We start from the raw sequence: 27,147 nt of genomic DNA on the forward strand, positions 1-27,147 counted from the left end.
TAGCACCACTTGGTCACTCCTTGCTCAGGTGCATTGCCAGGTAGAGTAATGAGGTAACTCACATTGAATTGCTCCCATGTTGGTTCAAGTTATTTCCACAGGAAACATTGTTGAATCTCTTTTCATCTCTAGCTAAGGGTTTAGAAACAACGATGACAGACAGTCAGTCCAGTCAGTGATCAGAGCAGCTCTGCTCCTCTCTTCTCTTCTCATCTCTGCTCCTCTCTTCTCTTCTCATCTCTGCTCCTCTCTTCTCTTCTATTCTCTTCACTTCTCTTCTCTTCTCTTCTCTGCTCCTCTCTTCTTTTCTCTGCTCCTCTCTTCTCTTCTCTTCTCTTCTCCTCTCTTCTCTTCTCATCTCCCATCTCTCTTACCCCCCCAAATAGACTCACATAAATCAACTATCACCCTTTCTCCCTCCTCCAGTGTCTCTGCACCCTACACCCCTCCCAGCTCCAGCAGAGAGAGAGATATAAAGAGAGAGAAAGAGTTAGAGGGATAGAGAGAGATGGAGCCCTGCTCTAGGCCATGGTCTCTTTGCCTGGCAGTCTGCGGTCATTGAAGGTGTGCATGTTGATGACCTCCTCTGTCTTGACCATGACGGGCGGCTGGGGCTTGTGTTTGAGGCGCCGCTGGCACTTGAGGGACACCCGTAACTCGTCCACCATGGCACTGCAGAAGGACCTCTGTAGGAGAGAGAGAGAGAGAGAGAGAGAGAGAGAGAGAGAGAGAGAGAGAGAGAGAGAGAGAGAGAGAGAGAGAGAGAGAGAGAGAGAGAGAGAGAGAGAGAGAGAGAGAGAGAGAGAGAGAGAAACAGGGATTTCAGAGAGATCTTCCTCTAGTTCCAGTAAAGAAGCAGAACACTGCAGAGCTGCTCCTCCCCCAGGGCAGGCTTTCTACAGCCCCCTCTCTGAGAGCTGCCATGGTGACACAGAGCAGGCAAGGGAGAGAGGAGCTGGCTCAGGAAAGGGTGGGTGGGCTGGGGCTGGAGTTCTAGCTGGGGCTGGGGGATTTGAATGGAGGTTGCATGTCCATAGTCTTTGAGTGTAGTAGGTGGATAAGGGGGATAGATGTAGGTGGGAATCGGGACAGGATTTGCACTGGAGGTTGGCAGGGCTTCCTCTTGCATTGGGAGACAAGAGATTTAAGAACATGATGTTTTCAAATAGATGAGAAACATTAACTTTATCCACAGACTGTTATTACAGTATCATAAGTATCTTTACTACAACTGTACAGCTATTTGATCATGTACAGCAACACCTGGTTATGGTGGCTTGCATTAATAGCTTAAAATTATTAAAATGTGTTGACATACTGCTAATTAAAACATGCCTTTATCCCTGGCAACGATTCAGTTTCAAATCAAGCATGGGTGTGAAGTTTGGTTGGTGAGTGGAGGGGTTGGGATGAAGGAAGGGCTAGATGGTCTAGGGGGGGGTAATGCATTGGGAAGGGTGGATTGAAGAGGGTTAGAAGGAAAGCTGTGCACAGTGCCGAGATGCTGGAGTCCATCTGGAGTCACACACATGGACGAGCGAACGCACATACACACACGCAAGCGCGCAAACACACTCACACTCACACACACTGCACACACACACATGCACACACACACACACACAGTGAGCATCCTAGGCTAGCTAAAGTGATTTCTCCATGGCATATTTCCCCCATCCCTCTCTGCCAGGCAGCCCAGCCGGAGCCCAGGCCCAGATAGCAGCATGACTTATTGATGCATATTACATCTCGTCTGACTCAAATTCCATGTAGCTGCATGGCCAATTAAGATGCTGCCTCTTCAGCATCCTTCTCCTTTTCTCAAAAGCTACTCTGGCATTTGCGAATGGTGCATTGAACAACGCAGAGTGGCGTTTTTCGAGTCTAGGTTAAATCATTCACATAAAAACACAACTTGTATTTTACAACGTCACTATGGTAATGTCTGGTACAGTACGTATGCCAAATTGAGTTGATAGAGAACACAGGGATGTCTACCTTACTAGCTGGAATGTGAAAGGGGTCAACCTTCCTGTCAAGAGAAATATGGCCTCTGCCCACCTCAAGCAATTGAAGGCTGGGTTGGTCTACTAACAAGAACACAGGGATGAAGAAAACAGTGAAGACTTTATGCTGCTAAGTCAGCTAGTGATTGAGTGTCATTGAGTGACTCATGCCAATGCTTCCCTAACAGGCAGCCTTCTCCTTAGTGCCTTTATTCCTCATCTATGACCAATTGTTGGGTTATGACATTGTTATGAGGTGTCCTAATGAACAGGTATATCACATGAACACATTCTATAGTTTTGCAAACCCATGCAAATGTTTTAATGCTTTCGCTTTCCAGCATACCAACAATCATATCAACATATCAATTCACCACCAATCAAAATTCTATTCATATGGAGTATTTGGATTTGGGTGTATAAGCTGTGTATGAAGGTATGCACCTATCTGAGTGTATATGTTATTATATGTTAGTGTGTGTATGTGTGTATCATATTCATAAATCATATCTATATCATATCATATTGTTCGTCTTCTTCCCGAAAAAAGAAACTTACAGTTGCAGGAATTACTCCTTGAAGTTCTGCTGATTGACTACAAGCCCTTCAGAAAACATGCTTTTCATGGCTATTGATTTTCTCTGGGAAAGAGAGATTGAATAGCATGTTCTACCTAGGACATCATTCCACTCATAAAGCTGTGGGCTTAGTGGCCATCTAGGACCAATAGAAAAGTCCCAAAAGTAAAACCCCACCCATCTGGCTTTCCAGGCAGGCTAAGCAAACCCTCCCTGACTCAGGGGACACATCTCCATCATGGCCTCATGGCTGCTGGGCTCATGGTTGGATTGATGGTGGCTGTTTAGTGGTGGCTATTGAATTACAGAGTTTTTACGACCCCTTTTCCCAACCACCAGCAACCCAATCCTGAGCTGAACAGGCTCAGGTCTCATAGCACATTGGGCTGGCTCGGAAGAAAACGTCCACTTAAGGAGGTGATATGGAGAAATAATAAATCCAACACTTTTACGGCCTTACTGCTTTTTTACTACCTTAATGGAAAAAGGCCCTGATGGGTATTTTGCAGGCTGCCTATGTACAGTACAGCCCAGTCAGTCTGGACCACCACCTACAAGGATCTATAGACCCCCAGAGCTGCTGCTCAGGTTGGGTATAACAGCTGGGATGGAAAGACACTAAAGTAGCTCAAGCTCCAGCTCTCACTCCATGACAGCATGATGGAGAAATGGAGGGCAAGCAAGAGATGAATAGTCCCTTTTTTTGAGTGTGTAGTCAATGGGTGTGTGTGTGCACATCTGTCCGAGCAGGTGTGTGTGTGTGTGTGCACATATATAAGTGCATGCATACATTCCTGCGTGTGTGTGTGTGTGTGTGTGCAAGTGGGGAGCTGGATGGTTCCTCACACACAGCTGGTGATCCCTGTCCCTGGAGAGCCAGGTTACTCTGCAGCACCCTCAGCAGCAGGCAGGAGGAGAGGGAAGAGCAGGAGGAGGAGGAGGAGCGGGAGGTGGAGAAATGGGAGGAAGATGAGGAGGAGCTGAAGGAGGAGGAAGAGGAGAAGGATGGAGAGGTGGAGGAGGAGGATAAAGAGGAGGAAGAGGGGCATGAGAAAGAGGAAGAGGTGGAGGAGAAGGAAGAGGAGGAAGAGAGGGAAGAGGATAACCATGTGATCATGGTATTTTTCTGAAAGCCAGCCATGTTGTGATGATGGAAATGTGTGGAGTTATGAGAGAAAGTCCTCATTGGGTGAAGCAGAATGACAAGCCTACTAAAACCTGAAATGTTTCTCAATCTTTTATTAAAGTTAATAACAAGTGGAAAATATTAGACTGAAAACCTAATTATTCTGTATCACAATCTGAGTTAAGTAAATTTAAATAATTTCAAATAAACATACAATTAATGTCATTACATGTATTTTTGGATTTGGCAAATAATATTAACAAATGCTCACATTATAAGGTGTATGGCTCATAACATTAAATAAATTACTTCCTTTCTATTTTATTTTTCTCTTTATCCTTTCTAAGTTACAAAAAATAAGTAATTATAAAATGCAAATTGCAGGGTGACAAACCCAACAAAGAGATGCTCAGTAACACATTTTTCAAGTTGACACTTACAGCATCGTGGTGAAAAAACAACCATGTACTGTAGACACATTCAGTAAAGGATCTTGTGCAATTAAATACAATATCAGGTATTTTCAAATGTGACTAATTACTGAATTGATTTGGGAATACTTGGTACACTGCATATCGTGTCAAGGTTTTACAGTTAAAACAGTAGCAATGTACCACACATACTAACCTACACATTGTGGTTGTGTGAGGCTCAAACCTCTTGGAGAATGTCTATTTGCTTTGGATGAGTAAAACATGTATTGCTTCACAGATGATCTGACATTAAAAAGAAAAATGATTATGAGAATTTATGAAAAGCAATACACACCTTTGTTGGTTATCAATTGGATGTTAAAATATTGAGGTACATAACTTACATAATTGTAGCATACAGGCACAGTTAGTGTGAAAATAAAATGTTATGCCACACAAAAAAACTTTTGGAAATGGACTGACAACTGACAACTACTCAAGTCTTCCTGAAAACAGATATGTGAGTGAGGTCTATTCTCTGTCTAGATCTATCTGCTATCTGTATGACACGCTCCTCCACCTAGTTCTGAGCTGATAAGAGTGTGAACCTTATCTTCTTCAACTGCTGTCTGACACAAAGACATGCTGAAGAACACCAAGAAGAGATCATGATCAACATCAAAATATGTTTCTATTAAATCATCACTCTCCTTCTCTTTTCTCTGGCTCGGCTGTCTATTATTCCCTACTCTACTCACTACCAACCTTCCTTATGGGTTTGTATTAGCCTTATACTTCGTTATGATTATTTCAATGACATCCAATGACACCACGCAGACAGTGTGGTGAAGAAGGCGCAACAGAGCCTCTTCAACCTCAGGAAGCTGAAGAAATTTGGCTTGGCACCTAAAACCCTCACAAACTTTTACAGATGCACAATTGAGAGCATCCTGTCGGGCTGTATCACCACTTGGTACGGCAACTGCACCGCCGCAACCACAGGGCTCTCCAGAGGTGGTGCGGTCTGCCGAACGCATTACCGGGGGCAAACTACCCGCCCTTCAGGACACCTACAGCACCCGATGTCACAGGAAGGCCAAAAAGATAATCAAGGACATCAACCACCCGAGCCACTACCTGTTCACCCTGCTATCATCCAGAAGGCGAGGTCAGTACAAGTGTATCAAACCTGGGACCGAGAGACTGAAAAACAGCTTCTATCTCAAGGCCATCAGACTGTTAAATAGCCATCACTAGCACATTAGAGGTTGCTGCTGTCTATTGAAATCACTGGCCACTTTAAGAAATGGAACACTAATCACTTGAATAATGTTTACATATCTTGCATTACTCATCTCATATGTATATACTATTTTCTATAATATTCTACTCTATCTTAGTCCATGCCGCTCTGTCATTGCTCGTCCATATATGTATAGATTCTAAATTCCATTCCTTACTTAGATTTGTGTGTATTGTGTATATGTTGTGAAATTGTTAGATATTACTTGTTAGATACTACTGCACTGTCGGAGCTAGAAGCACAAGCATTTCACTACACCCGCAATAACATCTGCTAAACACGTGTATGTGACAAATAACATTTGATTTGATTTGATTTATTGATGGGGGACCTCCCCTCCTGTCTACCCTGGCTGGTCTGTGGGTGTAGTGCTGTGCTGTGTGTGTTGTCGTTGACAGAAGGACTCTGTGAACATCAATTCACGACTAGGAGCTCGGAATCATCGATATGGGGGCTTATGGCCAAGCAGCAGCAGCAGCATCACTGCGTTGTGCGATCGATGGATGGTGTCGAAAAAAGCTCTTAGTGCAGACCAGGCTCCTGTGGAGAGTTAAGTAGGGGTCGGCGTTTGAGATTTATGAGACTGTTGTTGGGTGAGAGAGCACTGTGTTAGACAGGAAAGGAAGAACAGGACAGGACGGGACAGGAAGGACAGGGCAGGAAGGACAGGACAGGAATCCCAGGAAGGACAGGAAACACCGATCAGGACAGGACAGGACAGGAAGGACAGGACAGGAAGGACAGAATATGGGATTCAGGGGAACATCAAAAGGTTTACATGCTGTTGACGATGAGTGATGTATTGTTGTAGCATTTGACTTTATGGGATTATTCAATATAGTCATTAATATGTTATAATATCTGAAAGCTTACATGTGCTTCCAAAACCAAGCCTTCAGAGAGTTTGCAATTATAGCTTGATTCAGTTTGGCTTGTCTGTCCAAAAGTGTGTATCTGTTAATAATTATTTGTTTTTTGGGAGAGGATGTCTGTCGCTGTGTGTTGAGGGTGACATGAAGACGAGAGTGGCAAGGCGTGTGACTGGTGACATTTACATGAACGTTATGGATCATGCATTTGAGCCAACCTTCCCATCGTGTGAAACCGTGCACCTATAATTTTACGGCCACCTTTCGAACACATACACTCAACCATGCACCAATGGCAACTTTTCATTCAAACGTTGTGTGACCATAACATTGCTGCCAGTTCTTTCGACAGGAAACTTCCCAATCGGGAACTATCTGAAGTAAAATCAAATACAATTTCTGCATTTTAAGGTAATCGTAGATGACTGGAGTCTCTGGAGTCTTTCTGGAGGTCATTTGAGCTGGTGGTTAAAGTCTACAGGTAGCTGCTTGGAGGGTCCGTGGTGACAGCAGAACTCATCACGCTTCCTATCACCTTGGTGCCGTTGGGGCTAAGTGGATAAAGGCAAGAAAATGAACCCATACTTACTGTGTCTTAAAGAATATGGTGCATTACTGTATCTACATAAACATCAGTGTTTCAGGAGCAGACCTGACTATCATCACGTAAAATTGTCCTTGTGATCTCAGTGTTACTAAAATGGCTACCGTCTGTCTGTCCTTTTTGCACATCATGTACATTCAAATAAGTGTTAATACTGAACACGTGAGTAAATGTCCCCTCCACCCGTATCCAAACATCAATGGCACTTTATTGAGTATGAGGTGAGGGATGGTTTAGTGCAAATACAATGAGACTAAATGTCTCTACTTTCATAATGTTGTGCATTTTGTGATAGAAATAAAAATATGTGATAAAAATGGTATATTTTGTAAACCACAAAATAAATGTAAGCTAGGCCAAAACACAAAGCTAATAGAAAAGTAGAAAAATGGTCTCCTTGTCAAAAATCTCAGTATAATAAGAACCACACACAGGTACATTGTCATTGCAACCTGGCTATACGTGAAAGGATGTTGCTTTACCTTTTCCAGTTGTGCATTTTGTTTGGACTTATAGATGAACTCTCCGACTGCCACGAACACGGACAGGACGAGTCCAGCCGCCAGGACGATAAAGATGCCCCCGATGTTCTGGACCCCCAGAGCGCTGGCCTCCTTATTCTTCTCATCCTCCGGACAACCGTTCCCCCTCCACCACTTCTCCTTCATCATGTGCAGTTTCCCTTCTTCCTGCAGCTGCAGTATCGCTATGGTGATCTTGTCTCTGTACGGAGAGCCTGAGGGACCAAAAAAGGCAGGTGAGTTTGAGATGGATAATAATTAGGAGGAAAGTATGTGTGTGTGTGTGTACGTGTGTGTGTGTCTGTGTGTGTGTGTGTGTGTCTGTGTGTGGCACCATCATCCCAACCACAGTGTCCTGGCTGCTGCTGAATGCACCATAGATTCTGCCATGCAGCTCCCACGGGGGCTTCACAAACAATACACCAATAAACCCGAAATAGATTCCAGGGACCAGCAATTTACCTCCTTTTATCTGCTTCTTTTTTGTTTCTCTAATTAAAACTGGTTGCCATGCTTAATTAGCGGTAATGTCTCTAGTGGGCATTGTTTTGTTTTGCTTAATAAATAAATGTGCTGCCGACGTGTTGCTTTGAAGTGCTCCCCTCTGCCCCTGTGTGTGTGTGTGTGTTCACGGCATCTCCACAGTGCCGGGAGAATTTCCCCAAACTCCCAGCAGCATCAAGGCCTCCCCGCACCAGCCAGGTAAACAGGGCTGGCGTGTTCGTGTTCCCTGCTGGCCAGATCAAACCCAGTCACACGCAGAGCTTTCTGATTAGACCTGAAGGGTGAAACCAAGTGAAAACGCTTGAAATCTCCCCGACCCCTTTCATATCATTGACTGGAGAGCTCTCCCTGTGGCTAGGGGCCTATATAATCAGGATGTTAATGCTGCTTGAATTATTTAAAACTCAATCACACTCTCTTATTATTATCTCATACACTTCAGAACTATAGCCAGCTTGGTGTTGAGGAGAGTGGGAAACAATTCTTCAGAACTATAGCCAGCTTGGTGTTGAGGAGAGTGGAAAACAACTCTTCAGAACTATAGCCAGCTTGGTGTTGAGGAGAGTGGAAAACAACTCTTCAGAACTATAGCCAGCTTGGTGTTGAAGAGAGTGGAAAACAACTCTTCAGAACTATAGCCAGCTTGGTGTTGAGGAGAGGGGAAAACAACTCTTCAGAACTATAGCCAGCTTGGTGTTGAGGAGAGGGGAAATCAACTCTTCAGAACTGTAGCCAGCTTGGTGTTGAGGAGAGGGGAAAACAACACATGGAAATTGCTTGATGAATATTAAGTATCAAGGATGTTTGTTGAGAAGCAACCATGCAGAGAACAATACAATGCTAGTTGTTAGTATGTATGAGGACCAACACAATAGCAACAGGATCTGGGCAGACAAAAAGGCACGCAGTGATTGACAATCTCCATAGTAACACTTCCTCACTGTGCTGTTGCTATGCCTGAAGAGCAGAGAATAGTGGTGCTGTGGTCACCAGGCCACCTTTGAATACTTTTGGATGTGCTATGTCCTTCATCCTCAGCTCAAGGCTTTGTGTGTGTGTGTGTGTGTGTGTGTGTGTGTGTGTGTGTGTCTCTCTCTTTATTATCAGAAAAACAACAGACAGGCAGAACCCAGCGTACATGTTTCAAAACATCTATCCCCATGGTGATAACTAATGTGAAACACGCAGCACTAACTCTCATTTAATTAATTTCCATCTAAATACATTTCTCTTCAGGTGTCACATTCATACAACAGCTACTGTAGCTAGTCCTGTTTGTGTCAGATTACTCACTACTGTAGCTAGCCCTGTGTGTGTCAGATCACTCACTACTGTAGCTAGCCCTGTGTGTGTCAGATTACTCACTACTGTAGCTAGCCCTGTGTGTGTCAGATTACTCACTACTGTAGCTAGCCCTGTTTGTGTCAGATCACTCACTACTGTAGCTAGCCCAGTGTGTCATATCACTCACTCTCTACCTACAGCCCTAGGACTGAGGAAACTAAGGGAAAGGCAGCCCTGAAATACTAGCCAGAGCCAGTGCTATGGTAGCAAAACAAAATGAGAAACCCCAGAGAACCCAGAATGGGGAGACATTAATATGAGGATCTTCTGATCCAGCAAAGCTCCAGCATGATATCACATGCTGCTGGCTTGGCTTATGGCTGGTTTAATCATTCAATTCTGTCAAGTGAACAACAATGCTGCAGAGGCCAAACTAAATATTTTGCAGGGCAGTGGAACATGGCATTTCAGTAGAATCATTGTCTGCACTTCATAATCCTCCATAACAACTAAATGGACAGTGAAATCATGTGATTGTGGTTCGACTGTCTTTAGAGAATGATTTCTGAATACCCTCTCTCACAAAGTGAAGGAGGATGACAAGTGTAAGCTACTCGAACTACAACATCTATGTCATTTGATAATTTCCCAGCTTGATTTGAATTGTGGTTTACTTCAATGTGTGCAAAAGTATTGTGACTTTTCTTTAAAAAAATTAGATAAATCTTTTTTATTTTTTTTATTTTTTTGGGGGGGGGGGGGGGGGAGCAGCTTAATATTGCAGATAGATTGTATCTTCTATCAATGTAATTGTCTGCATCACTTCCAATCCCACATGTTTTTTATACAGTGGGGGAAAAAAGTAATTAGTCAGCCACCAATTGTGCAAGTTCTCCCACTTAAAAAGATGAGAGAAGCTTGTAATTTTCATCATAGGTACACGTCAACTATGACAGACAAATTGAAAAAAAAAATCCTGAAAATCACATTGTAGGATTTTTTATGAATTTATTTGCTAATTATGGTGGAAAATAAGTATTTGGTCACCTACAAACAAGCAAGATTTCTGGCTCTCACAGACCTGTAACTTCTTCTTTAAGAGGCTCCTCTGTCCTCCACTCGTTACCTGTATTAATGGCACCTGTTTGAACTTGTTATCAGTATAAAAGACACCTGTCCACAACCTCAAACAGTCAAACTCCAAACTCCACTATGGCCAAGACCAAAGAGCTGTCAAAGGACACCAGAAACAAAATTGTAGACCTGCACCAGGCTGGGAAGACTGAATCTGCAATAGGTAAGCAGCTTGGTTTGAAGAAATCAACTTTGGGAGCAATTATTAGGAAATGGAAGACATACAAGACCACTGATAATCTCCCTCGATCTGGGGCTCCACGCAAGATCTCACCCCGTGGGGTCAAAATGATCACAAGAACGGTGAGCAAAAATCCCAGAACCACACGGGGGGACCTAGTGAATGACCTGCAGAGAGCTGGGACCAAAGTAACAAAGCCTACCATCAGTAACACACTACGCCGCCAGGGACTCAAATCCTGCAGTGCCAGACGTGTCCCCCTGCTTAAGCCAGTACATGTCCAGGCCCATCTGAAGTTTGCTAGAGTGCATTTGAATGATCCAGAAGAGGATTGGGAGAATGTCATATGGTCAGATGAAACCAAAATATAACTTTTTGGTAAAAACTCAACTCGTCGTGTTTGGAGGACAAAGAATGCTGAGTTGCATCCAAAGAACACCATACCTACTGTGAAGCATGGGGGTGGAAACATCATGCTTTGGGGCTGTTTTTCTGCAAAGGGACCAGGACGACTGATCCGTGTAAAGGAAAGAATGAATGGGGCCATGTATCGTGAGATTTTGAGTGAAAACCTCCTTCCATCAGCAAGGGCATTGAAGATGAAACGTGGCTGGGTCTTTCAGCATGACAATGATCCCAAACACACCGCCCGGGCAACGAAGGAGTGGCTTCATAAGAAGCATTTCAAGGTCCTGGAGTGGCCTAGCCAGTCTCCAGATCTCAACCCCATAGAACATCTTTGGAGGGAGTTGAAAGTCTGTGTTGCCCAGCAACAGCCCCAAAACATCACTGCTCTAGAGGAGATCTGCATGGAGGAATGGGCCAAAATACCAGCAACAGTGTGTGAAAACCTTGTGAAGTCTTACAGAAAACGTTTGACCTGTGTCATTGCCAACAAAGGGTATATAACAAAGTATTGAGAAACTTTTGTTATTGACCAAATATTTATTTTCCACCATAATATGCAAATAAATTCATTACAAATCCTACAATGTGATTTTCTGGATTTTTTCCCCTAATTTTGTCTGTCATAGTTGACGTGTACCTATGATGAAAATTACAGGCCTCTCTCATCTTTTTAAGTGGGAGAACTTGCACAATTGGTGGCTGACTAAATACTTTTTTACCCCGCTGTATATATACTCCCCTTTATTACTTTTCAACCCCGCCATCCTTTCCCTACTTGGAGTAAATGAGTGAACAACAATGCCCAGGCCTCTACTTCCGGTCTATACTTACTATCTACACCTTATGGACAGAGTTAATTTTACAATAATTCTATAATGGTATCCCGAGTGGCGCAGTGGTCTAAGGCACTGCATCGCAGTGCTAGCTGTGCCACTAGAGATCCTTGTTCGAATCCAGGCTCTGTCGTAGCCGGCCGCGACCGGGAGACCCATGGGGCGGCGCACAATTGGCCCAGCGTCGTCCAGGGTAGGGGAGGGAATGGCTGGCAGGGAGGTAGCTCAGTTGGTAGAGCATGGCGTTTGCAACGCCAGGGTTATGGGTTCGATTCCCACGGGGGGCCAGTATAAAAATATTATTTACAAATAATAATAATAATGTATGCACTCACTAACTGTAAGTCGCTCTGGATAAGAGCGTCTGCTAAATGACTAAAATGTAAATATTATTTTTTTGCTCCTGAACTTCTTCTACTCTCAACCTCTCCGATCATTTTCATGATGTCCATCCGGTTTGCTTCTATATGCCATATCTTTCTAACTGTGCTCTTTCCCAAAAGCTCCCAACACACAACCTATATACTTATTATGGACACAGTATGCTTACATTATTAGCTATCTTTGTTATTATTTGTTATTAGTCCCATCCTTCAACTCTATTCAATACCTCCCATCTATCTCTTAACACCATCCATATAGGATTTCTATTTGCCATATATATTTCAACCGTACTGTGATGTTTTACAAAAGTTCTGAACCTTTCTATTCTCATTGCTTCTACAGATTGTGAATTAAAAATAAACATTTTTGCTAAAAGTATTATTATATTATTGATTGATTGACTATGACTTTTCAGATCACCCAGTAATGCTATCTGCAAGGTTAGCTCCAGGTAAATATTGCAATCCTTTAGCCATTCCTGGACCTGTGTCCAAAAACAAGCTACAAATGGACAGTACCAAAACAAATGATCTAATGATTCTGTCTCTTCACAGCAAAATCTGCAGAGCTGGGTAGATTGTATCCCCCATATAAATAACATTCTATTCGTAGCAAGAATTTTATATAATAATTTAAATTGAAAGATTCTAATTTTTGAATCCGGTGTTGTTTTGCGTGTCAGTTCATAAACACTATGCCATGGGGTCGGTACGTCAAAGATCTCTTCCCAACTATTTTGCAATCTATATGGGACGGCTGTCAATCCTTTGGTCCTGAAGTGAAACTGATATACTTTTTTATTTATCACAGTTTTCCTTAACCAATTATGTTCTTTAATGCAAGGCCGACAGACAAGTTCCTTACTTTCTCCCCCTTCCACTTTCCTCTTCCACTTTTGCGGTAAGGCTGCAATTATTTGGTTGTAATTTTGGGTAGAGCAGACATTTCCATATGTTTTTGTTAGCTGCATGTGCGACATAACTCCACCAGTCCTACCGATGATATCATTTACGAAGATTATACCTTTTTTAAACATTCTGTCAAAAAATAAAGTTTTTTTGTCAATAGTATATTTGAATTTAACCACAATATTTGTTGCATTATTTGTTCTGTCGTTTCTGGAGGATTAAATTGAAATTGCAACCAACTTTCTATGGCCTGTTTTAGAAAAAGTGACATTTGGGAGATGATTTCCTTTTCAAATAACTGCAAATGAGTTGTTGTAATCTGAATAAATGGAAAAAGGCCTTTCTTGAACATTGGGTGAGACAATCTTACTAATTTGCTTGAGAACCAGTTCGGATTTAAGTATAACTTTTGTATGACTGAAGCTTTTAGTGATAGGTCTAATGCTTTAATATTTAATCATTTCTGTCCTCCGAATTCATATTCATTATAAAAATATGCCCTTTTAATTTTGTCTGGCTTGCCGTTCCAAATAAAATTGAATATTTTTTTCTCATATAATTTAAAAAACTGTTCGCTAAGCGTAGGCAAGACCATAAGCAGATAGGTAAACTGGGATAATACTAAAGAGTTAATCAGGGTGATTTTTCCACAAATTGACAGGTATTTTCCTTTCCATGGTAGTAAGATCTTATCTATTTTTGCTAACTTTCTATAACAATTTATTGAAGTGAGATCATTTATTTCCTTTGGGATATGTATTCCGAGTATATCCACATCACCATCAGACAATTTTATTGGTAAACTACATGGTAATGTAAATTTTTTATTTTTTAGTGATCCAATACGTAATATAGTACATTTGTCATAATTTGGTTGTAATCCAGAGAGGTTAGAAAATGTATCTAGATCCTCTATGAGGCTGTGGAGGGATTCTAGTTGTGGATTTAAAAGAAAACATGAATCATCAGCGTACAATGACACCTTTGTTTTTAAGCCCTGTATTTCTAATCCTCTGATATTATTATTGGATCTGATTTTAATAGCTAACATCTCGATGGCCACAATAAATAGATATGCCGATAGTGGACAACCTTGTTTCACTCCTCTTGACAGTTTAAAACTTTCTGAGACATAGCCATTATTTACTATTTTACACCTAGGGTTACTATACATGATTTTGACCCATTTTATAAGAGATTCTCCAAAATTGAAATGCTCCAGTCATTTATATATAAACCCCAGTCGAACTTTATCAAATGCCTTTTCGAAGTCTGCTATGAATAGCAGGCCTGGTTTCCCATATTTTCCATAGTGTTCTATTGTTTCCAATACTTGCCTTATATTATCTCCAATGTATCTTCCATGTAAAAAACCTGTCTGATTAGAATGAATAATATCCGACAATACCTTTTTAATTCTATGCGCTATACATTTTGCTAGGATTTTTGCATCACAACACTGAAGTGTAAGGGGCCTCCAATGTTTTAAATGGACTGGATCTTTATATTTCCCACTTGTATCCTGTTTCAGTAATAATGAGATCAGACCTTCTTCTTGAGTGTCAGATAATCTACCATTTACATAGGAGTGGTTAAAACATGCTAATAACGGTCCTCTTAGTATATCAAAAAAGGTTTGGTATATCTCGACTGGTATGCCATCCAACCCTGGAGTTTTCCCAGACTTAAAGTCTTTAATTGCATCCAGAAGTTCCTTCTCTGTAATTTCACCTTCACATGAGTCTTTCCGTGTGGCTGTTAATTTGTCATTATCAATAGAAAATAAATCTCTACAATTAGCTTCAGTTAGAGGAGATGGAGGTGACTGAAAAGAAAAAATATGCTTAAAGTACTTTGTTTCTTCCTTCAAAATATAATTTGGTGAATTATGGGTGACTCCGTCAATTGTAACCAGTTTCATTAAGTTCTTTTTGGTAGCATTCCTATGTTGAAGATTAAAAAAGAATTGTGTGCATTTTTCCCCATATTCCATCTAGTTTGCTTTATATAATATATTACACTTGATCTTTCTTGAATAAGTTTCTCAATTTCTTTTTGTTTTTCCTCTAATTTATTCTGAGCCTCTATGTTACAGTTTTTATTGCCATCTATCTGTTCTGTTAGACTTTCTATTTCCTTAGTATAAACTCTTTTGACCTAAATTGCTTTTGTTTTCGAGATGAGTACTGAATTGCATGGCCTCTAAAGGCACATTTAAAGGTGTCCCATACAATAAGGGGATTCGCTGTACCTATGTTATGTTGGAAAAAGTCAGTTATAAATTCCTTTGTTCTAATTATAAATAAATTATAATCCAATAGGCTTTGATTAAATTTCCAATATCCTCGCCCACGTGGAAATTCAGTAAGAGTAATGTATATGCCTATTATATGATGGTCCGACCGCATTCTGTCCCCTATCAACACTTTTTTTTTACTTTTGGTGCCAACGAGAATGAGATAAGAAAGAAGTCAAGAAGACTAGCTTGATTCAGTCTCCGCCATGTATATCTCACTAGATCAGTATATTTAAGCCTCCATATATCTACTAGTTCTAATGTATCCATGACATTCACAATTTCCTTAAGAGCATGTGGGTGATTGTTTGTGGTGTGATTTCCTTTACGGTCCATTGAGCTATTTAAAACAGTATTATAATCCCCCACCATAATAATATATTCTTGAATTGCTTGCAGGCTTGATAATTTATTATATATATTGTCAAAGAATTGTGGATCATCATTATTTGGTCCGTAAAGGTTAATGAGCCATATCTGTTTATGGTCCAATAACATATTTAAAATAATCCATCTACCTTGCGTATCTATTTTGACAATTTGCACATTCGGATCGAAATTACTATTAATTAATATCATCACACAAAAATTAGATAAATTAGTTAAAGTTAACAAACATGGAAATGTGTTTCCAGTAGCCTGAGATCACTATAGAGTCCACAGTCTTTGGTGTATTATGGTTAATATATACTGTGTATTATGGTTAATATATACTGTGTATTCTCTTGTGTCTTCCAATGGAGTGACGGGTGAAGAAGCAGTTAGAAAATGGAAATGAAGTACTCTCTTTCTATTGAGTCTTACTGGGTGAGAGATGGAGGAGAAAGTTTAGCACCGTTGTGTTTCTCAGTGATAAACAGAATATGTAAATGTTAAGAGCTGAAAACAGGCCCTCGCAGCATGGGGTAGCCATAAATGTAGAGCCTTAATTCTCCAACAGAAGAAACAGAGGAGAGGGAACTGACAGACCATTGTGTCTCCAGAATAAGACACAAAGCTGTAATCTGTCAGATCAAAGCTCAGTAATAGCACACCAACCCCTAATGCATCTCTCCACAAAACAGCATGGAAAATTCCAATGTGCCTGGCACACTTCAGTACATGTTGTATTTTTAGCCCTGTTCTAAGATTTTGTTTTCCTTCTTTGTAATACATCTCAAGATGTGTTTTGCATGTTAAGTCGATCAGGGGGAAATATAAAAGACAGCAAATGGATGTGTGTAAATATTTAAAATGATTACTTTCAGGGCCTACAATTACCTCTAAATGCCTGGAGAATACTGTTATTATCAAAAATATTCCACAAACATATTCCGCCCTGTGTTTTGATTGTGCTCTCATATGCTTTCTGGTAAACTGTAGTTCATAGACTCTTCTAGACTGAAATCTTCATTCTGCCCCAGCCAGGTCTGTCATATTTTCTAAATGTTGTCCTCATTCCCCTCCCCCCCACCCCCTCTAGCTCTTTCTTCTTCCCTCCTTCCCTCACCCCTTCCCTCCCTCTCTCTGTCCCTCCGTCCCTCTGTCCCTTCCTCTCCCTCCCTCCCTCTCTCTCTCTCTCTCTCTCTCTCTTTCTCTTTCTGATGTACAGGACTAGGACAGGAAGGTCGCCACCCAAACAGAAGGCGGGTCACGCTCTTGGAGATGTCCCATTTCCCAGCATTCCATTCAGGTCTTACAGAGCTGTTCTTTGTCGTTTATGATCCGAAGCTAAACGACCCACAGGGGAACCATGGCGACAACTTCCCCGCACCGCAACGCACGACACGACAGCCTGCTGAAATGCAAAATATGCACTTCCCTAATACTGTGATTAAGAAGGCCTAATGAAACAAAATGAAAATTGATAGTAAAGAGAGGGAGCGAGAGAGAGGAGAGAGAGAGAGAGAGAGAGAGAGAGAGAGAGAGAGAGAGAGCGAGAGAGAGAGAGAGAGAGAGAGAGAGAGAGAAAGAGGAGGGAAGGGAAGGAAGGAGGGCAGTGACAGAGCCTCCTGCGATATGGACGTATGGAGCAGAGGAAGTAACAGTTTACTCACAAGCGGCCGAGTGGCACGAGTTGCGTAAACAAACCTGTGACAGATGTTTGATATGCTACTGTGCATGCCTCCACTTAATGACCTCTCCAGGGAGGACATCCATACACACACACACACACACACACACACACACACACACACACACACACACACAAACACACACACACACACACACACACACACACACACACAGACAGGCACACAGACAGGCACACAGACACACACTAAAGGCTGAGTGGGGAGATCTATCCCCATAGGTACAATAGGACTACGGTCACTATGGGGCTTCACTCTCTAATGTGGACACACACAGCTACACATCTACTGTGATATGAACACAACCCAGAGGGAAAATAACACTGCAGCTACCTTGACTGAACACAATCCTACAGACTCACTCTAACAACAAACAGTTAACATCAGATTTCCTCTGAGGAAACCTTGTACGGAAGATGTCCCTCCCCCTTCCACTCCACCTTATGTAGGCCAACAACAATCCCCTTTAGATACAAACTTCACCGTGGTCCTACTTTCATCTCTTCTCATCTAATATCATCAGCTACCAGATGTATATACTTCGCTCTGGTGTACTCTCCTCTTCTATGGGCTAAATGTTATACTGTGAATCAACAGCAGTTGCCAATGCAGTAAATATCCCATTCGAGTTAGAGATGGATAACATCTGGACGGCCGTGCTAACTAACACTAACTCTGTCCATTACAGTGCAGACTGAGGGAGTGTGATGAGTGTGATTAGAAGGAGTCAGGCAATACAAGGTACAAGTAGCTCCACCGAGCTACACTCAACTCACATAAAACAATCACCCACAAGGACAAGGGGGGCAGAGGGAACACTTATATACAGACTAATGAGGGGATATGAACCAGGTGTGTGTAATTGACAAGACAAGACAAATGGAATGATGAGATATGGAGCGGCAGTGGCTAGAAGGCCGGTGACGACGAACGCCGAAGCCTGCCCGAACAAGGAGGGGAGGCAGCCTCAGCGGAAGTGGTGACAGGGAGTGGCTGCCAGAGGGACTCAGAACCAAGTACACCACTGAACTATCAAGGCCCAGGTACTAATGCAGGCAGACTCCTCTCTGTAAACATCAATGAGATATATGCTAAATGGCCAGGCTGTATGGGAATACAGGACACATATGGTAGCGGGTACTAAAAGGGTAGAATTAGCAATTTAAATGCCTTGTTCTCTGCTCCGTGTGAATGGGCCACAAGGGACTGATGATGCTAAACATCCTTTTTCAGCACGGACCGACGATGTGTGCGATGCACAACCTAACCCTTTGCCTGACAGACACACACACACACACACACAAACACACACACGGACAAACACATTTGGAGACCAGCACACACTTAATACAAATGCACACACATGAATGCCAGATATGCGTACATGCACAGACATACACTCACACACACACACACACAATGACAAACCCATTCCTGCACTGTGCCTAGCAAACGCATCACAGCCCATGAAGCATATTCCATTCCAGCTGTCGCCAACACCCTGGTCACACACAGCAAATATTCCTGTAGGACAAATCACTCAGAAAACACAATCACACACAGAAAACACACTCTCTCTGCTGCTCTCTCATACAGTCACTTACTGAATGGCCCTGTGCTTTCTGACCGAGAGATACATAAAGCATACACAAATGGAGCGAATAGCCACTGATGTTATAAAGGACAGAATTATCCATCCTCTTATGAAAATGGGACACAGCGTGTTGTGTTCTCTAAGGGCATGTGTCCTGCTGCATACTGAACAATGTGTTAGGCAACAGGGAGACTGTTACACCAAAACCTTTTAGAGTTCATTTACATAGCGTATAAAAGCCACGATTCTTCAGTGGCCCAAACATAGAAAGACAGACAACCTCTCCCCAAATAAATGACAGAGGACACAAAAAAAACAGCCTCCTTGCATGCATGTCATTGTGTTAAGTTGTCTTGTAGCGACGCCTCAGAGCGATCTTCCCCTTATAACTCAGGTACTTACAAGGAGTTTTTCCTTTTCATTTGTGGCAGCCGCTGCCGGGGGCTGCATGTGTAACAGGATTAAGACAATCTGCTGCTGAGCTCCATAATCAAATCCTGCACCTCCGCACACAACGTGTAAACCAGTGTGCCACCGCCCAACACCCTCTCCATTCATTTATTTATTTATGTCAGATATTTCTTCTCTCCATTCTTTCATCGGCTGCTTGACCCCTCAGGGTCCCTGGGTGTTTACACACACACTTTCTCTCTCTCTGTCTCTCTCTGTCTCTCTCTGTCTCTCTCTCTCTCTCTCTGTCTCTCTCTCTCTCTCTCTCTCCCTCTCTCCCTCTCTCTCCCTCTCTCCCTCTCTCTCCCTCTCTCTCTCTCTCTCACACACACAGAGCCATGGCTTACATGACGAAAGATGATGTTCAGAAGGACTGGCACTAGTTTAGTTAGCGAGCCCCATTAGTGCAAGGGAGTCATTCTGTTAGAAAAGCCAGAGAGAGCAAATCTCATATTTGATATTGATTATTGTACTGCAGTGTTGAGGAAGCTAGCACACAAGCATTTCACTGCACATTATATACCTGCTGTAAACTGTGTATGTGACAAACACAATTAGAATTTCCTATTATAGATTAGTATGCTGTACTATCAAATAATTTTATTGAATAATATGAAAGCATTATACATGTAGTATGTTTGCTGGGTTATTAAATGAGACACATGCTATTGTGTGGTGGACTGTGTTATTAAATAGCATAATAAGCCTTATCTTACTGCATGGTGCTAATACATTGAATGTTATTGCATGGGTCATGTCTCAGGGTTATGAGAATGTACTGTGGGTGGGAGTATGACTCAGTCCTTTGTCCTAATTGTCGAAATAGGATCAAGTATTTGCAGAAATTGTGCTTGAGAAGTAGCTATATGTGTTGAGAGGAGGACGTACCCATGGGGGTTCCCACACCGTAGGCTTTGGAGTCGATGAGACCCCCTATCTGGGTAAGGTTGCAGTTGCGCTGGGTGACAAACTCGATGGTAGTGGACTCCATGAGGAAGGCGTAGTCCGAGGTGAGGACTCGGTGGATCCCTTCGTCAATATCTTTCACCATCACAGAGTGCTTCCGACTGCTCATAAACTCCCACATCTTGTCGTATGTGGAGATCTTGGTTTTCTACACAGCAAGGAAGAAACAGAGAGAAAGGTGACAGTTAGGCTACGATTCAATCATGTAATAAAAGTAGTTGGAGGAGAGTCAGTCTTACATTTTAGTCATTTAGCAGACGCTCTTATCCAGAGCGACTTACAGTTAGTGAATGCATATGTTTTTTCCTTACTGGCCCCCCGTGGGAAACGAACCCACATCCCTGCCGGCCAAACCCTCCCCTACCTTGGACGACGCTGGACCAATTGTGCGCCGCCCATGGGTCTCCCGGTCGCGGCCGGCTGCGACAGAGCCTGGACTCGAACCAGGATCTCTAGTGGCACAGCTAGCACTGCGGTGCAGTGCCTTAGACCACTGCGCCAGTGATATTCCTGGTGCTTTTATTGTGTAAAACAGACATTTATACAGTAGTACCGATGCACACACAAACTCTAAATCAATCAAAACAGAATGTTATTTATTTGAGTTTTGTTTCAATAGCTAGATATATCATGGTGAATTTATAAATATTGGTCGGGATCATCTCCTATGAAAAGCTGTGCCTGCGAGGTTGAACAAATTGAAATGAGCTCAGAAGGAAAGTAATTTAATCAGTGCAGATAGGAAGAAATATTCTCATCAGTTTGTGATGCAGAAAAAGAGACCTTGCACTAAAATATAGATTCTCCAATGACACTGTGGTTGGCAGAGAGACAAACACCCACAGACAAGCAGAGAAATGCTCAATAGAATACTCATTTAAACACCAGGCATGTTTTCATTCATATCAACACAATTTACATGCAATTATTTAGGAAAACATGTCATTTATTGTTGAGAGACTTTCTGGTGTTCCTTTTCTTCCTCATTTAATCATTATCTCGTACTGAGCAGACAGAGAGAGAGAGAGAGAGAGAGAGAGAGAGAGTAAGAGAGAGAGAGAGAGATAAATCAATAGAGTAGAACATGCTAATGACTGTAATCACCCTCACAAAATGGCAATCTAAAGCATATCTAATAATTACAGCTCTACAGCAATTATGAGCTATACAGCCAAAGTGCATATTGTACACATTTTACATTTTAGTCATTTAGCAGACGCTCTTATCCAGAGCGACTTACAGTTAGTGAGTGCATACATTATTATTTTATTCATACCCCCTATGGGAATCAAACCCACAACCCTGGCGTTGCAAATGCCATGCTCTACCTACTGAGCTACATCCCCTGCCGGCCATTCCCTCCCCTACACGACGCTGGGCCAATTGTGCGCCGCCCCATGGGTCTCCCAGTCGCAGCCGGCTACGACAGAGCCTGGATTCGAACCAGGATCTCTAGTGGCACAGCTAGCGCTGCGATGCAGTGCCTTAGACCACTGCGCCACTCAGGAGACTTACACCTCAACAGAAAGTATTATTCTGAATCTATTATGTGTAGTGATATAAGTCGTTAGTAGTATTAGTAGTAGTAGTTGTAGTATCAGTAGTAGTAGTAGTAGTATCAGTAGTAGTAGCAGTAGTAGTAGTAGTAGTAGTAGTAGTAGTGGTAGTAGTAGTGGCAGTAGTGGTAATAGTAGTAGTATTAGTAGTAGTCGTAGTAGTAGTAGTAGTAGTAGTAGTAGTAGTAGTAGTGGCAGTAGTGGTAATAGTAGTAGTAGTAGTAGTAGTAGTAGTGGTAGTAGTAGTAGTAGTAGTAGTAGCAGTAGTAGTGGCAGTAGTGGTAATAGTAGTAGTAGTAGTAGTAGTAGTAGTAGTAATAGTAGTGGTAGTAGTAGTAGTAGTAGTTGTAACAGTATAATGATAATAGCATTAGGATGATCAAACAATTCCATTTCTGTAGTTAGTTAATATGATTGTGTATCAGTAAGAGCAGTAGTATACTTTCTCCAGCTGTAATGTCAGTGAAGACCCAGGGGTGTGTGTGTTACTCTCCCAGGGCCCAGAGATTTGAAGGCATTTGAAACCTGATTAAGTCACATCTTCCAAGGTCCCGCCCGCCATTATTGTGTGTAATGACTTTTTGTGGCTGGTCGATATTTTAGATCAACTGGGTGATTTGCGAAGTGCCTATCAGAATCTTTTGGAGTCACCCTTGACAAATCAGGTGATTGAGCATGCAAGCTACAGACTGCTGATAAGGCAGGGGCACTGGCTCTGAATACATGGAAGTGGAGACAGATAACCACATAGTTAGCTAACACTAACTCACACACAGCACAGTACAGAGGTGGGCTTCCCTCAGAATCACCGGCGACTACAAAAGACCTGCACTGATCACACAAAGCTAATGAGATACTTGGAAGAAGACTAACAGGTATCGAGATCATTGAAGTTTGACTGAGTCACAAATAGCCGTTAAACGTGAATGCATTAAATGAGAGAGCATTTGCAGAGTTTATATTTGAAAAGTTGGTATGTTTATATTTGTGAGAAAGTAACTTAAGAAGATATTAACGACAGTTTGAAGAACAATAGTTTTTATAGGACTGAATATTAGAGTTTTAAAAATAGTTTTGGACTCTCCTCTCCTTTGCCTCTCCTCAACTTGTCTGTTTTTTAAATGAGGTTTTCATCTCTTCTTATTTCGCCTCTCTGTTTTCAGAATCACACATTCTTCTCGGCGGAGACGTGCGTCTCCATATCTCCGCTGGGATGATTAGAACACTGCTCTGCCTAATCCTTTGATCATGCTGAAGTGGCTGAAGATTAGCACCGCTACAATCTAACGTTACTCCGGGATCCAGATGTGTTCAAAAGGCTGAAATAATCATTCACTATGCTATGCAGTGCACTCAGAATTATCATCATTGTTCTCACTCTCCCTCACACATAATACCCCCTCCTTTACCGTGAGATTCGAACTCAAGTGCCGAACGAAGGAACGGCACGTAGTCAGGTCTTAACCGCCACTGAATTATTGGAGTTGAGAGGGTGAGAACAGGCGGTAAAACCATTGTCAACCATAATATGGCCGTGATGGTGACTGCCAATGAGGAAACTTACCAGTAGTGCTTGAGTGAATAATCATTGCTAAAGTGAGTTGAATATGGGTTTTGAGTGTGATGTGTGATTTTGCAGTTCATATGCTGTTAGTTACACTGATCTGGTTCAGATCAGAAATGTCTGGGGGGGGTTCTGTTGCGTATAGTAACAAAAGAGGAAAAAAGAAAAGGGTGTCACACTTCTCTCTTTCTGTTAGTGCAGACAGACACCTTCTGAGAATGCCAGGGGAAAGAAAAGCCTCAGACAACTAAGTGCTAAACTAAACACTAACTTCCCATTTGTTAATGAAAAGTTAACTTAAGTACCACAGAAAACCCTGCTACACCTAATCAGACAGTTATAGAATATAAAAACGTTGGAAGATACCTAAAAATAAACAGCTAATTGTTCTCAGTTCAAAACTCCTCCAAAAAGTCCTGTTAGGAGTCGTCTTGGTCATGAAGGTGTGAAACTCATCAATCAGGTAGTAGAACACAAGAACTATGAAGCCCCAATTTCTGGCCAACATCTGCTGAGTCATCGCAACAACAAATCAAACCCAAAGTGGGCATTGAGGGACCTTAGGAACTGAGAAAAAAAAAAAAAAAACTGTAATCGTAACTATCCCAATACTCTAACATGAAACACAACAATGTACATTCATCCCTGCATATACCATATTGGTAACACTTTACTTGACACCCAGTATCATAACATGTTATGACACGGTCATAACCATGTCATAATGTGTCATAACAGCTGACATAACTTGTCATAACCTGCCATAATATGGCCATAACACTGTCATGACACATATTTAGACAAGTTGTGACATGTATTGCATCATTTTATGGCTGGTTATGGCACCTACATAAGAGTGTCAGAACCCACAAACCTACCACAGTAGTTATTTTATGGCTAGTTATGACACCTACATAAGTGGTCCCGTGTAGCTCAGTTGGTAGAGCATGGCACTTGCAACGCCAGGGTTGTGGGTTCGATTCCCACGAGGGACCAGTACGAAAATGTATGCACTCACTAACTGTAAGTCACTCTGGATAAGAGCATCTGCTAAATGACTAAAATGTAAGAGTGTCAAAACCCACAAAACCTACCACGGTATTTATTTTATGGCTGGTTATGACACCTACAGTTATAAAAGAGTGTCAAAACCCACAAAACCTACCACACAAAGCAAAACATTCCATTACAACAAAGCCTACTTGTCAACAGTATGTTTATGGTATATAACATTTTCTGAAATTGATCATTGTAGTTCAATTATCATTCTAATTTTGCACACATTGATGTCAGACATGCACCTAATTATAGAATTACAAGAAGAAAAAAATTATCTTAAGATGAATGCACTAACTGTAAGTCGCTCTGGATAAGAGCATCTGCTAAATTACTAAACTGTAAAATGTACCCCAATGCTCTGTTGCTGATGACTGGGATGAATGCAGGGGCAGATTTTAAGAGCAGGACAAGACACCTTATTTTTGACTGACGACTGACATAAGGGCATGCATGTACGTGATAGGTTTATCTGGCTTATATGATTATGATGGTCATAACGCTACTTGACAGTGTCATAAAGTGCATTTTCTTAGTCCAAATGAAGTGACACAGGATGGTCATAATGCTTCATGACAGTGTCATAAAGTGTAATTTCTACAAGTTATTTAAAATATGATGGAAAACAAACATGACTCTAAATAATTCATTACAACAACAACAAAGGATTTAAGAAACAAACTTTCAAACGAAAGGAAACTTCTTGGCAGTGAAAAACCACATTTGAATAAATGTCGTTTTTTACAGTCTTATGTAGATGTCATAACCAGCCATAAAAAAAACGAATATATGTCACAACAGGTGTAAATACATGGGTCATGACAGGGTTATTATGACAGGTTATGACAAGTTAGGTCAGCTGTTATGACATATTATGACATGGTTATGACTGTGTGTCAAGTAAAGTGTTACCAAAATATCTCTGGAGCCTGAAACTGGAAGATGTTTCTAACTTTTGCTTGAAACGTTCTATATAGATGGCTATTACCCACATTGGTACAAGTCACACAATAGGAGTAGGATAGTAATAGGGAATAAAATGAATAACCCAGAATGAGGTTTGGTTGTATTGTTTCTTCACTATGCTTCACAGGCAAACAAACACATTAACAAGGTCATGTTTGCATGGACACATATTTGAATATCAGTGCCCAATTAAATGTGTTGTTTTTATTGCACATGTACATGTGCCATTGCAGGCTTTTGGCCCCATTACAAACAAGCACAATGGGGACTTGGCAAGGTTGTGTATGTTCAACACTTGCATTGTTTAACATGTTTCAGGGTCAAATCTCTGAATCGATTTGCATGTGTCCAATGGCCTCATTAGATGAAGTGGAGGTTAATGCCTCCGTGGAAGCTCTTCCTCTTATAAATCTATTATTTCTACATTGTGATGCTAATAGCTGTTAGCCCTGATACACAACGGCACTACAGAGAGTACCATGACATAAAATCTAATCAACCATACACCTTCAGGTCCCTCTCACCAGAGGCGTCATGCCCATAGATTTGTTCAGTTTTTTTATTTATCAGATGACACATTAATTACTAAACATACATTTTTAAGCCCACGTTTTGTCAAATTTATTTCAAAAAATCTGTCAGAAATATATTTTGCAGAGGGGGCACACTGACTGGACCAGGCAAAGAGTACCCCCCCCCCCCCCCCCCCCCCCAAGGTGCACCACGGAGCAAAGACATGCTAGGCAGATACTAGATAGTGGTTGCAGACAGTATCGTCAGTGGAAGAGGAGAGAGAGTGTCAAGTGACAGACACAGCGTTTGATTTGATATTAGCTGGCTTTGATTTTGATCAAGCTATGTAGCATATTGATTCCGTCTTGATGAATAAATAAAACTGAAATGTTGTCTCTCTGTAATACTAGCCACCTAGCTTTTTATGAAGTTGGCTTTAGCTAGCCAGCTAGATAGGTTCCCAATCTCCCAACCTCATAACCAGCTACCAAGCCATTTCAGGCTGTCAATCAAGTTAGAGGAGCGTGTGTGTATGACGCGCCTGCCTCTCACCTTAGACCCACTCAAGGCTTTCCAGGGGAGATAATGTGAGTCACTGCCTGCTTGGCCACAGTCTAATCCAGAATAATGTGACTTGGTAAATAATAACAATTAAGGATAATTTGTCTCTTGGCTTTATGAGGTGATGTTGCTCTCTTCCGTGTGCTATTTTTCGGCAGTGAACTTGATGTAAACTGTTTTATATAGGTAGTGTACTGCAAAGCTGGAAGTGAATATGTGTGTGAGTATAAATGTGTGGGTGCATGCTTTTGTGTGTGTGTGTGTGTGGGCGTGGGCGTGACTGCATGTGTGCGTGTGTGGGTGCGCGCACGCGTGCCTGTGTGCGTGTGTGTGAGCACATCTGCGTGTACATGTACTTGTTTTACACGTGGCCTTGAGAGAGAGAGGCCATTCTCGGGGAGGTTGAGTGATGGTGTTGTAAGGAGCAGGTGGATTGACTGAGATGAATCCTCTCCCTGGGGTCCCCCTCCCACCACAGACCACCAGCATACTCTCTA

General features: G+C 41.8%; 1 protein-coding gene across 1 annotated transcript in view; it reads right to left on the reverse strand.

The window, feature by feature from the left end:
• Positions 1-521: 521 nt before the first annotated feature.
• Positions 522-27,147, reverse strand: part of LOC311118880 (glutamate receptor ionotropic, kainate 2-like) — a gene marked incomplete at both ends in the record, with an annotated part of 168,614 nt that continues 141,988 nt past the window's right edge. Inside the window, 3 exons of the mRNA XM_084157682.1 lie at positions 522-686; positions 7,382-7,635; positions 20,357-20,582. Of these exons, the coding sequence (XP_084013808.1) occupies positions 522-686; positions 7,382-7,635; positions 20,357-20,582 (645 nt within the window). The remainder of the gene's footprint in view (positions 687-7,381; positions 7,636-20,356; positions 20,583-27,147) is intronic.

This window comes from Coregonus lavaretus (assembly GCF_964263955.1).
Source record: "Coregonus lavaretus genome assembly, chromosome: 3".
Taxonomy (NCBI): Eukaryota; Metazoa; Chordata; class Actinopteri; order Salmoniformes; family Salmonidae; genus Coregonus; species Coregonus lavaretus.